General features: G+C 41.3%; 1 protein-coding gene across 1 annotated transcript in view; it reads left to right on the forward strand.

The window, feature by feature from the left end:
* Nucleotides 1-13,515, forward strand: part of LOC135212072 (lon protease homolog 2, peroxisomal-like) — a 249,420-nt gene that overhangs the window by 210,169 nt on the left and 25,736 nt on the right. The window contains 3 exon segments of the mRNA XM_064245420.1: nucleotides 1,103-1,211; nucleotides 12,145-12,252; nucleotides 12,397-12,611. Coding sequence (XP_064101490.1) covers nucleotides 1,103-1,211; nucleotides 12,145-12,252; nucleotides 12,397-12,611 — 432 coding nt within the window.

Here is a 13,515-nt window from a genome sequence, read left to right on the forward strand (position 1 = left end):
TTGTTCTTTTGATTTCAGTCTTTGGTTAAAAATTTGATGTTTGTTGTTCAATTATCTACTTAAGCAAGTAATTGGTAAATAATACAGTTATGTTTTGCTCATTTCTGTAGAAAATACTGGAGGTTCCTTGCAGCAACCCTTCAAGCACCTTAACATTTCTTCTTAATCTTTAAGAGCTGGGCTAAAAAAAAAAATGCAGCACTCCAGGCTAGGGAAACTTTGAGGTTGGCCAATTTAAGAAAAAGCACATCAATAGAAAGAGAAAGATATGCAAATACACATGGTGTAATAAAAAAAATCTAAATAATTCTCCCTACCTTCCTGAGAAGTTGAAAAATACTATTTACAACCCCTTCCCTTATGGGGTCTCTTTTACAAGAAAATCTTAAATTTTACCATTTTGTACATGTTTTTTTTAATAATTATATTCTATTTTCTGAAATTATAATTACCGCTCACACAATATCAAAACAGATAGGAGCTAAAATCAGTAACAAATTCTAAGCATATTTTTTGTAAAGTATTTATGTAAATTTACTGAGATTGAAGATGTATGTAGTAACCTTTTTGGATTATACTACATGTTTTTTTCTAATATTTCTTACCACTTTGTTTTTTTGCAAAATTAAAATTCTTTATAATTGATGTAATATCATAAAAGTTAAGAACTAAAACCAACAGCAACCTCTGGGTAAATTCATGACCAAATAAATAAAAAGACATCAAGGGTGGAAAAGAAACACGTTGCCGTGAAGTCAAGAGCACAACTACCTCATGAGCTGCCTACTTAGTTGATCTGAGCCAGTCTAAAAGTTGCCATTAGTGAATTTATGGAGTAGAAGTAATGGAACCTCTTACCTGCCAGATTCCCCAAATTGATGGCGTGTAATATTGATGCTCACCATGAGTGTGAATCCATCCACCACCCAAACCTGTTACGTATTGCCATTTGTCCATTAAGGGTTAATTACTTACCTTCCATTTCCTTTGGTCTCTTCGCACCAAACTGTCTTAACTCTACTATAACCTCTGTATAAGGGTCTTGTTACATTTTTTATGGATTCAGATATCATAGTTGATAATTTTTTTTTCTCTCTTTAAGGATGAGAAGGTCATGATAGGTACTTTGCATTTGCTTCCAAAGCAGCTTGAAGAACATGGATTATCACCAGATATTCTTCAAATGCCACAAGATATCATCTCAGTCATAAGTAAGTTACATATCAGTCATAAATGAGTTACTTTGCAGTATATTATGTAGAGCAGTGGTCTCCAATCATATTTTTTTTAAATTACTGGAATTATTCACCTTTAGCTATACCACTTAGGGAGTATGTAGTTCCTTCTGTGCACCGCATGTGCTGCATTACAGGCATTACTCTAGGTTCTCTGCAGCATCTCTTTGGCCCCTAGCTTCAACCTCTTCCATTCCTATTACTGTACAGGTTTATGTTCTCTGATCCATAATTCTAAAAACCTAAATATTTTCTGGAGACAAGTAATCATTTGCAAAGGTTTTATTTTATAATTTTTTTATAGTAATAATTAGGTAAATAAAGGTTGTTTTGTTCATACACGAAACAAACCTTCAGTCTAACATTAGGATTTACTAGCGCCAAGCTGGAAACCGTAGAATTAAAATTACACTTGTGAGACCAGGGACTAATGGCATCTATAACCAGGTCACGGGCATGTATACCCAGAATGCCCACGGCTACCTGTGACCCACCAGTTATTTTCCTACCGCCTTTAAGATAAGACGTGTTACTGTCGATCTCATTTAAAGCCGCTTTTTCCAGTTTGCCCGTTTCTTTTATCCATTTCATTTTTTATTTTTCATTCCTTTTCTTTCTCCAAGTGTGATCAGTGTGTGGTAAGAGTGTATACGTGTATGATGGAGAATTTTGCCTCAACATCGGGATCGTCTACTGTTTCGAAGAGGAGACAAGGAAATGCCCAGGAGTCAGTGGCTTTCCATGTTCTAGGTTTCCTAACTTCGGTGTCGACGGATCCTCATCCAACGTGTAGTAGGTGCAGGAAAACGTATGTACGGTTACTAATCCGTGTTCTGTTTGTCGCGGTTGGTCGGTGGAACAGTGGAAGAAGTTCTATGGGAAAAGCCAATACAAAAGGAAGGGGGTGACGCCTCTTTGGATGACCAAACCTTACCAGCTTCTTTTGTATCGGTAATAAACCAGGCTGCTCCATATGTTTTCTCCACCTGCTTTTGATTTGTCTCATACCCCTTCGGTTTCTCCTAGCGGTTCTGTATCGGAAACGTCAGGAGGGGCCTTGGGTAATTTTATGATAATTTGCACTCTCCTTTGTTCCCAGCAAGTAGAGAGGGAGATCCGCCATCTTTGTTCCAGGCTCCTGCTACTCAAGCGCATAGGTTAGATGGTACGTGGTCAGCGCTAGGCCTACCAGGCGTACCAACCTTGGATGGTCTGCTTGCGCATTATATGACGTCACGGTTCCAGCAGGGTCCGGCAGCGCTGAATGTTCCTCATCCCCCGGGCTTGCAATTTATGGGAATTAATGCCGCGGCTTCACCATCCCACTCAGTATTTACAGCGATGCAGAACGTGGGAGGTAGTTTGGCAGCAAACGTGCGGTTGCCAGCAGAAACCTCTCAGTCTCTCCCTACGAGAGGATGACGTCACAACATACGTCACACTCCGATATGGCAGGCGTGATGACGTCACAGACCGATTCTCGCCCTTTTTTCGCTGCACCCAGACGCTAATACTCCTTCTGAACCCGTCAATGCAAACTGTAATGCAGAAATTACAGATATAGAAGAAGAGAATGAATAAGAGAGACAAAAAGAAAAAGTGTGATTCGCCTTCTTCGTCTTCTTCCTCTAGTTCGGCGTCATCGCTAAGTCCGATAACGTCACGGCGAGCGCCAGTCAAGCGTTGGAGGAGGATTCGGGAGTTCCTGGCGGATCCTCGGGCTCAAGAGGAGAGAATCAATTCTTCCTCATCTTCGGACGAAGACTGTCATTTCCAAGTCAGCAAGAAGGTCGGAAAGTCAGTGGCTATTAAGCCACAAGGTTGGCAGACGAAGCCGTTCGCAAGAATCCGAACAAGCGAGAGAGGTGACGGCGCGAGCTAGCGGCCGAGGCGGAGTTGCCAGTTCGGATCGCAAAAACTGCGATACCTCTGGTAAATCGACGTTGGCGGCGAAAGGTGCAGCAGAGGATGGAATGCAGGTCCCAGTTTCGCCCCCGTAAGGCCGTTCAAAATACGTACGGAGGACGATAAGGCTCCTATTAAAAGTACGAAAAATAGAGAGTTGGCAACCTCGGCGGATACGTTCGTGGAAGGCAGTGTCCGTCTGGATAGAAGGTCGAGGCCGGGCTCGCCGACGCTCGAAAACGATGCCAATACTAATAGAGAACGAACTTATGTCTGTCTTAAGGGAGCCTTCATCTTCGAGATCTAGACGAGATTCTCGCTCTAGATCCGTGAGCAGAGAAAGAGTGAGACGTTCTCGTTCCCCTGCTGACTATCCGGGATCGAGCCAAACAGCGGCCAGCAAGATCAAAGAGACCGCGGCCGTAGGGCAGTGCGGCCGTGGAATTCTGGGCCGTCTGTCAGAAGATAGAGCGAGACAACATCCCTTGTGACGGAAAATGGTACACTAGAGCCGGAGGAAGGAGAAAACCAAGAGTTTCTGCCCTCGTATGCAGAGGTGATTGATTTGATTCGTCAATTCAATAACCTTTCGGAGAAGACAGAAACACCGGCCAGTATGCTTCCTCCTGGAATTGACATGGCATTTGGACTAAAGAGGGATACCAAGGTGTCGTATGAATTGCCTTGTTTCGAGTCCATGCGGAATCGGTCTTGCAACACGTAAAACGCAAAGATTGCAGGGAGGGATAATTCCTTAAGATCTAATAGATCATTTAAATTTATTCCCCCTCCAATGATAAAGCAAAGGAAATATTATACGACACCGAAGGTCCCTTTGCTGTCTAGACAAATGAACCCTAATGTTGTAAGGTTAAGGCCTGGATTAACCTTGGATCAGGTTAAAATGGAGTGCCCTTCGATGACGTACCAAGAGGCTGCTACGTTAGAAGCAACAGCTTCTTCTGTCTTTCAGGCTGCTTCTTGGTTAGACCTTTGGTCAACAGCAGTGGCGAAAATTGCATCCTCGGAAGCAACAAGGAAGTAGTGGATGAACCATTGTTCATTAGATTACTACAGTCAGGTTCCAAGGCGATTGCGTACCTGACAAACGTAAGTGCCATGTTTGGGCAAATATCCTGCTAATGGAGAGATGCGCATTGCTAGACTAAGCCACAATGTGGATTTGGATTCCCTGTTAGCAATGAGGAATGGGGATATCTTGGAATCGCAACTGCTATTGCCAGAGGTTCATACTGGAAGAGGCGATAGATAGAAGAAGGATGGACACTAACGATAGGTTGGTGCAACAGGCAGTTAGGAAAACGTCTAACAGTCAAACTACTCCTTTGGAGGGAAGACAACAGCAGATGTCTCGAAAGAAGGCAGTGAGACATAGCATCCCTAATAGAGTCCACAAGACCCTCTTCCCCAAGAGGATACTCATCGGCCCTTTCACAATAGAAACAACAGAGGGCGGAAGGGGCAATGGGGAAGAGGGAGAGGCTCAGAAGATAGGATGGCGCGTTCCCATCACTCGGCCACACCAGTGGGGGGTTGCCTGCAAATCACTGGAAGGTGTGGCAGGAACTAGGGGCAGAGCAGTGGGTGGTGGATGTTCTCAGGATCGGGTATTTGATCCCCGTTTCGAGGTAACCCCGCCCCTGATAGATCAACCATTACCCCACGTCACTTATGCCCACAAATCTCAGAAGGCCACTATTCTGCAGGACGAAGTGAAGAAGATGATGGAAAAAGGAGCTGTGCAACAAGTATGCAGTCCGACAAAAGGCTTCTACAGCAGGATTTTCCTGGTACCAAAGCAAACGGGGAGTGGAGGACAGTAATAGACCTGTCAACGCTGAATCTGTTTATAAGGAAACCAGTTTCAAGATGGAAACTCCGAAACGGTTCTACAAGCAGTCAGAATCAGAGACTTTATGCTGACAGTCGATCTAAAGGACGCATACTTTCAGATACCTCCATCAGTCTTCAAGAAATTTCTCCGCTTCAGTCTTGCAGGGAAAGCTTTCGAATTCAAGGTCCTGTGCTTCGGATTGACAACGTCTCCTCAAGTTTTTACAAGAGTGTTCACCCTCGTGTCGGCGTGGGCGCATGCTCAGGGGATCAGGCTAATAAGATATCTGGACGATTGGCTGGTGATAGCAAAGTCCAGGGAGAAATTACTCAGGACAGGGCGGCCCTCCTGCAGCTTTGTCACAGCCTAGGTATTGTGGTGAATCAGCAGAAGTCGCAGTTGGATCCAAGTCAACGTTTGGAATATCTAGGAATGGTGATAGACACAACACAGCCAAAGTATTCCCGACAGACCAAAGAGTAGAGAAATGCAAACAAGTGGTGAATGCCTTTCTGGGAAAGCAGCACAGCCAGCAAGACAGTGGCAGGTGGTGCTGGGAATCCTAACCTCCCTGGAGAAGCTAGTACCACAAGGAAGGCTACATCTTCGGTCCCTACAATGGAGGATGAAGGAGTTTTGGTCACCAACAGTAGACACCCACCCGTACGAGCAAATTCCCTTGTCGGCAGAAGTGAGGAAAGACTTGCTGTGGTGGGTGAACGACGACAATCTGACAGTGGGTGTCCCCCTTCAACAATCCTCCCACCCAGACCTCTTGCTGTTCTCGATGCGTCACTAGAAGGCTGGGGAGCCCTATGGAGGAGTTGATGGTGTCAGCAAAATGGAGTTGCAAGGACAGAGAACTCCATATAAACGTGCTGGAGTTGAAAGCAGCTTTTCTGGCTCTACAGGAATTCAGGGAGAGAGTAAAGGGACACTCAGTGGTATTGATGTCAGACAACACCACAGTAGTACTTATATAAACAAGCAAGGAGGCCTAGTTTTCTCGGCAGTTACATGTGATGACAGTTCAACTTCACCAGTGGGCTATAGAGAACCTGGTAGACATCAAGGCCAGGTATATTCTGGGAAAAAGAACATAGTGGCCGACAAGTTTGAGCCGCAGGGATCAGATTCTGGGAACGGAGTGGTCCCTACACCACAGGTAGTGGACAGGATGCTCATGTTGTGGGAAGGACCGATCATAGACCTATTCGCAACCAGGTACAACAAAAAGTTAGAAGTGTATTGTTCAGTAGTCCCGGACGCAGAGGCAGTAGCAGAAGATGCGCTACAACACCCCTGGGACAATCTGGACGTGTACGCATTTCCTCCATTTTGTCTAATCCGCAGGTTCTGAACAGGGTAATGCGGTCTCAGAACCTCAAGATGACCCTGTGGCCCCGTTATGGCCGAAGCAGAGTGGTTTCCAGACCTACTGAACTCCTAGTAGATGTGCCAAGAGAGTTACCTCCATAGCAACCTTCTGTGTCAGCCTCACGTGGAGAGGTACCACCAGTAGGTGAAGTCCCTATCGCTTCACGGTGGAGGCTGTCAAGTATCTCCTCCGAGCGCGAGGGTTTTCGCAGAAAGCAGCAACTCAGATGGCAGGTAATATCAGAAAATCATCTGCGACAGTATACCAAGGAAAGTGGTCAGCATACTGTGATTGGTGTCGTAGAGGGAACGTGTCTCCACTCGGTACCACTATTCAGCAGTTAGCAGACATTCTGATATATCTCGGAACAGAAAAACATATGTCTGTATCTGCAGTGAAGGGGTACAGGGCGGCTCTAGCCTCAGTCTTACGAATGAAAGGAGTGGACATATCGTCTTCGTGGGAGTTGGCCATGCTATGAGGAGCTTTGAACAGTCATGCCCACCAAAGAGCTAAAAGCCCCAGATTGGACCTGACCAAGGTACTGAGTAGTCTGACAAAACCCCCCTACGAACCACTAAGGCAGTCCACGGATAGGAGCCTGACCCTGAAGACAGTCTTCTTATTGGCCCTGGCTTCAACCAAAGGGTGGGGGAGCTACATGCCTCTCATATCTCATAAAGCACTCGAGAGGTTGGAGATCAATGGTATTTGAGTTTGTCCCAGAATTCGTGGCCAAGACCCAAAATCCAACAATAGTAGACGGCAGATTCGACTCCTTTACCATACCTTCCTTGGCAGACTTTGTAGACAACGACAAAGCTGAGATGCTCCTGTGCCCCGTCAGGGCACTAAGGGAGTACTTAAAGAGAACAAGGCACCTCAGGCCTGGGGTGCCAGAGGTTGTTCGTAAGTACAGGAACGGAACAAGAAGGAAGTGTCCAAGAATACAATATCGTTTTGGCTAAGGGAGACGATCAGAGATGCTTATACGGCAGAAGACAGAGGGTCAGATAGCCAGGTGGGAGCTAGAGCTCATGACATCAGGGGTGTGAGTGCTTCCCTGGCATTTAAGAAGAACATGTCTGTGGATAAATTCTGAAAGCTGGTGTGTGGAAACGCCAAACAACTTTCACCTCATTTTATTTGAAAGATGTTGCCCATAGATCCTTGGACACCTTTTCCTTGGGTCCAGTGGTGGCGGCCCGGAACAAGTGATATAGTTCATCCAGTGCCCCTGGCGGGTCAGTTTGCGTCTAGTCTAAGATGAAGGTATGAAAGTAGAATGAATGGGATGACTGGTCTTTTTCTTTACTACTTTCTTCCTACTCCTTTACTACGGCAATATGAAGGAGAGTACCGTCATGTGCTGGAACGACTAGATGCAGGTGAGATGGTCAGCCATACTGTGAAGCTATCTTAGCTGATGAATACTTTTCAGTAGCAACACACCCCTCTGGATAATAGGGAAAAGAGGGGTGAAGGTGGATCCAGTTGCAAGGGACAAGAGTAAACAGTAGAATGGTATCTCACCCAGTGGGAGAAAACCAATAGATCCGCTTATATCTTTGGTCCTAGGTTCATTGTCCATTCTCTTAGAATTTCCCTATATAAGGTTTGTTTTGCTTGCTGCATCCAATTTCAGTATTTTGCAAATTGTTATTGTATTAAAGAATATAAACATTGCCATTGCATGCCATTTGCATTTGATATTGTTTACATTCTCAAATTTTTGACTGGCAGTACAGTCATTCGCGTATTCAAGATTCGCGGACTCCCCTAATCGTGGATTTTTCTTTGGACCATATCTACCCAATATTTGCAGGAAATTCTCTTATTTGCAGTTTTTCTGACGATAAATATTCATTCATTAGTGTATTTTGATGGTATTGTCATGAATAGATACATTTGTATGATACAAAAATGATTTACTGATTTTCAAATATTAACATTGATTAATACTGTACATATTAGAAAGTTTCATAAGATTAAATAATGCATGATCAAAATAATAATTCTCTCTCTCTCTCTCTCTCTCTCTCTCTCTCTCTCAGTCTCTCTCTCCATCTCTCTCTCTCTCTCTCTCTCTCTCTCTCTCTCTCTCTCTCTCTCTCTCTCTCTCTCTCTCTGACAAAGATGTCTGTTTTTAATATGATAAATAAATGATTTACTAATTTTCAATACTATTAATATTAATGTAAACAGCAATGATATCAATTCATTAAAGAAAATACTATACAGGCAGTCACTGGTTATCGGCGGACTCGGTTATCAGCAGTCCAGTTTTATGGGGCTTCTCTAGCACCATAAAATCGGCGATTTATGGCACCATAACGGGCCAAGTTCCAGTTACTGGTGCCATAAGGATCTCCCTTATGGTACCATAAGAGTGCTTATGGTGGGCCATAAATTGCAGGATTTTGGTTAATGGTGGTTTTTGCTTATCAGCATACCCCCGGGAACTGAACCCCCTCCGATAACTGGGGACTGCCTAGTGAATTAGTAAGATTTTAGTTTATAAATTAAAAATTATGTAAGAATGAAGGAGAATCCATTCTACCTACCCTGCATCTTTCTTTTTAGATCTAGGTACTAAGCTGAGGTCCAGAGCTGTCAAATATGTCGAATAATGTGACAGGAGGGAAAGCGAGTTGCCGACTAACGTTCATGTAATCTCTCTCTCTCTCTCTCTCTCTTACTGAGATGAGAGAATTTTTATGGTACATGTATGTATATGATTATTAATACAGTGGGGCCCCCCATATTCGCGTTCTCAGGATTCGCGGACTCACTGATTCGCTGGATTTTCCGATGATAAATAATCACTAATTAGTGTATTTTGATGTTATTTTCATGCCTAAATGCATTTTTATGATACAAAAATGATTTACTAATTTTAACAAATTAATATTGATCGATACTGTATTAGTAAGTTTAATAAGATTAAATGATATCACATAATAACTAATAATTCTCTCTCTCTCCCTCACAGGGATGTATGCTTTTTGTGTGATAAATGATTTACTAATTTTCTAATATTAATATTAATGTAAAGAGCAATTACTTCAAGAAAGATTAGTAAGATTTTAGTTTATAAATTTTAAAAATTATGTAAAAATGAAGGAAATCCCAGTCTTCACGCATCTTTCTTTCAAACTCCAGGTCTCTCTCTCTCTCTCTCTCTCTCTCTCTCTCTCTCTCTCTCTCTCTCTCTCTCTCTCTCTCTCTCTCTCTCTCTCTCTACTGAGATGAGAGATTTTTATGGTACACTATGTATAATATGTTTATTAATATTTTCATATAATAATAATAATAATAATAATAATAATAATAATAATAACTGTAATTACAAAATCATATGTGAAAGTATTTTACAAATACTACGAAAAATCTCTCTCTCTCTCTCTCTCTCTCTCTCTCTCTCTCTCTCTCTCTCTCTCTCATCTCACTTCTCTCTCTCTCTCTCTCTCTCTCTCTCTCTCCTCTCTCTCTTAAAGAGATGTATGTTTTTTGGATGATAAATGATTTACTAATTTTCAAATATCAATATTAATGTAAACAGCAATAATATCAATTCATTAAAGAAAATACTAAAATGAATTAGCAAGATTTTAGTTTATTATAAATCAAAAAAAATTATGTAAGAATGAAAGAAAATGCATTTTACCCTGCATCTTTCTCTTTGAACTCCATGTAACAAGCTGAGATGGCTGGGGTCCAACAACTGTCAAATTTATCAAGTGTCAGGAGGGGGAGTGTGTGTTGCCTCTCAGGATCACTAAATTCTCTCTCTCTCTCACGGTCTCTCTCTCTCTCTCATCTCTCTCTCTCTCGCTCTCTCTATCTCTCTATCTCTCTCTCATCTCTCTCTCTCTCTCTCTCTCTTTTACTGAGATGAGAGAATTTCTATGGTACATGTGTATGTTTATTAATATTTTCGCATAATAATAATAATAGTAATATAACTAATTTCAAAATTCATATGTGATAGTATTTTATGGAAGTACAATAATCTATCCATTTCAGTCTTTTAAATAAGGATAACCCCCCCCCCCTCTCTCTCTCTCTCTCTCTCTCTCTCTCTCTCTCTCTCTCTCTCTCTCTCTCTCTCTCTCTCTCTCTCTGTTAATGACTATACGTATATATTTTCAATGGTAAAATGTTTAAGATGACTTTGAAATTATATTAATAATATAATCAAGATTAATACAATAATAGGATAGTTATTTAAGGTATATTTGAAATAGGATGTTATTTAAGGTATACATTTGGTATTTGAACTTTCAAGATAGGCAGTTATAAGTGTTTTTAGAGGGGTTCTAAGTATTCGCAGGTTTTAACTATTCATGGGGGATCTGGTACGTATCCCCCATGAGGGGTCCGCTGTAAATGCTTAATTTGGTAGAAATAGGTTAATGGTTAACAGTTGTTATGCATTGTCTGCAGGTGAATTAAATGAGGATGATTACACATATGTCTCTAGTTTTTGTCAGCTGTCACTGTGAACCAACAGTATTGTTGCATATAAAGCTGGGTTTATTGTGTATAAATTAAAGAAACCTATGCGTTGTGAAACATGCATTGAAGTTCTTAACTGATGAACCAAAGAGCACAGTGCAGTACTTAATTAGATTGAAAAGTAATGCAAATATATTTCACACCGTAGATGATGTCGATGTCAAAGCTGTGAAAATTTTTTTACAAAAATTGTTATTATGAAACTTGTAACATTAGTCTCAGAAGGAAAGATTTTCAGAAAGTTGTTTATGCAGTATTAGAATATTATACCAACAAGCAGATGTTTTTATAAATAGTCAAACACGTACAACAGCGAACTGATAAAAAAATCATGTCATTTTGCCTGTTAAACCTATTGCAGAAAAATACTTAAAAAGTATGTACAATATTCCTATGCTAGTCGTCAGATATAGTATACGAAACATGCACTTCAGTGGCTTGTAAGGATGAACCGTAACCACGTTAGGCACGTAACTTCATTGCAATCCACTGCGATCATCAGTCTGTCTGGGTTGTTTACCGATGATGGCCACCATGCAAGTAGCATATATATACATATATCTATCCATGCATCATTGCGTTGTATTTTATTAAAAGGGTTCTGGTGTTTTGCATACCACAGTAAAGTCTTTTCTTTGTAATAACTAATAAATTGAAGGACCTCTTCCTCACTCCAATCAGCCGTGGTAGACATAATAGTACTGACTGACCAAAACAAGGGACTCTGTTGATACGCGTGCAATACAGGTCCCTTCCACACATTGCGTAACGTGCAAAGAGACTTCCCTTTGATTTGGGCCCAAAAACCGATTATTGCCGGGACGGAGGACGAACGAAGCCTCAAACCTTGCGGGTTCGGGGTTCGGGTTCGAGGAACCATCCACACTTGCGGTTTTGTTACAAGAATCGGTTACAATACAAGGTTCTGTTTGCATGTGTGTACCCACCTTTATGTGTATGTTTTATATCATCTATATACATCTTTATTTCATTGTAAATTGGAAATAATGTACAATGGCTCAGACAGAGTTTCTTATTTTTCCATGAAAGAAAATAAAGAAAAGGAACAAAAGGACATAACAAAAAACAGTGGAGTTAGTTTATTTCCATAAGTGTCTATGTTTTCTAAAGGGCATCTCCATGTATCTAACCTCCTTGGTTTATAAGTATCAAGGAATGTGACACTGTGGGCTGATTAAGCAATTTAATAATTAGGAAATCATTGCGGGTACTACAGAGCAGTTTCTTTGCAGTTGGAGAATACACAAGAGAAGCAGGAGTCAGGGCTCTGGAACGTAAAATTGGTGCTATTTGCCGTGCTGTAGCTGTACAGGTTGCAGAAACAAAGTGTGATGATACAGGTATGATAGTTACAAATGAAAATTTCCATTGTTTCAAGAGTACTATATCTCTATAAATTTTAGAAATTATAATGTTAACTTTTTTTTTAACTTTTGCGCTTGCTTACCATTATATAATTAAAGGCCTTGTTTTCTTGTTTAAAGTAGGAACCAAGGCAGTTTCAGATGTTATAGTAGCAGAGGTAGATCAGATGCATAAAGCTGAAGGAAGTCAAAAGGAGGACAGTACCCTGGAGAAAGAGGATTCCAGTCATCCTGTTCCCGAAGGCTCACCTGCACTCCCAAATTTAGTGCAGCTGAAAGAACATATGGAATTACCAATAATTGTGGATTTAAAGATGATTCATGACATTTTAGGGGTGAGTAATCTACTGTTGTATTATTGACAATTGAGTGGCAAGCAAATAGAAATTTTAAGAACTTCTGAAGAAATGGAAAAACCTGTAAGTGGTAAAATTGTATGGGAGCTTCACAGCCATTCCCTCTCCCCCCTCCCCAGAATCCTAGCACTTTGCCATTGGTGGGAAGTTCAGATAGCAATTATGTATTTAGGACCAAGTTAGAGGTTGATGTTAAGTAGTGGCTCTTAATAGAAATTAACCTGTTTTTTTACCTTATAGCCGCTCCTTTTTTTTCCCTTGTCTTATCTGGATATAGTACTTAAATATTAATTCCCCAGTGCAGTCTTGAATGTGCATTTGGGTAATCGTAGAACATGAAGGAGGGTGAAGTTGGACAACGTGCCTCCTCGCCAATAGAATTTTAGTAGCTGACATTGGCAAGTAAAGCAAAAGAGTTGTCAAACCTTGCCCTCGATCATATGGCATTAAGGGTAGGAAGTTTCCCCCATGATTGTCACTGTTTGTATCAGAATAAGGTTCATCTTCAGTAGGTCCTTGAAAGGTGGGAGGGGGGGATCAGTGCACCTCATGCAATACCTTTCATTCTTTTTACTGTATCTCCATTCATATTCTTTCTTACATATTGTTATCCATCCTCTCCTAACAATTGTTTCATAGTGTAACTGCGAGGTATTCCTCCTATTACACTTTACAAAACATTGTACTTTCAAATTCCATTTCAGTGCTGAATGACCTCATTGGTTCCTCCAAAACGTTGTACTTTCAAATTCCATTTCAGTGCTGAAAGACCTCATAGGTTCCTACAAAACGTTTTACTTTCAAATTCCATTTCAGTGCTGAATGACCTCACAGGTTCCAGCATTTCGCCTATATTTTATATTCTATGCCATCTCTATTAGGT

Source organism: Macrobrachium nipponense, chromosome 40, assembly GCF_015104395.2.
Source record: "Macrobrachium nipponense isolate FS-2020 chromosome 40, ASM1510439v2, whole genome shotgun sequence".
Taxonomy (NCBI): Eukaryota; Metazoa; Arthropoda; class Malacostraca; order Decapoda; family Palaemonidae; genus Macrobrachium; species Macrobrachium nipponense.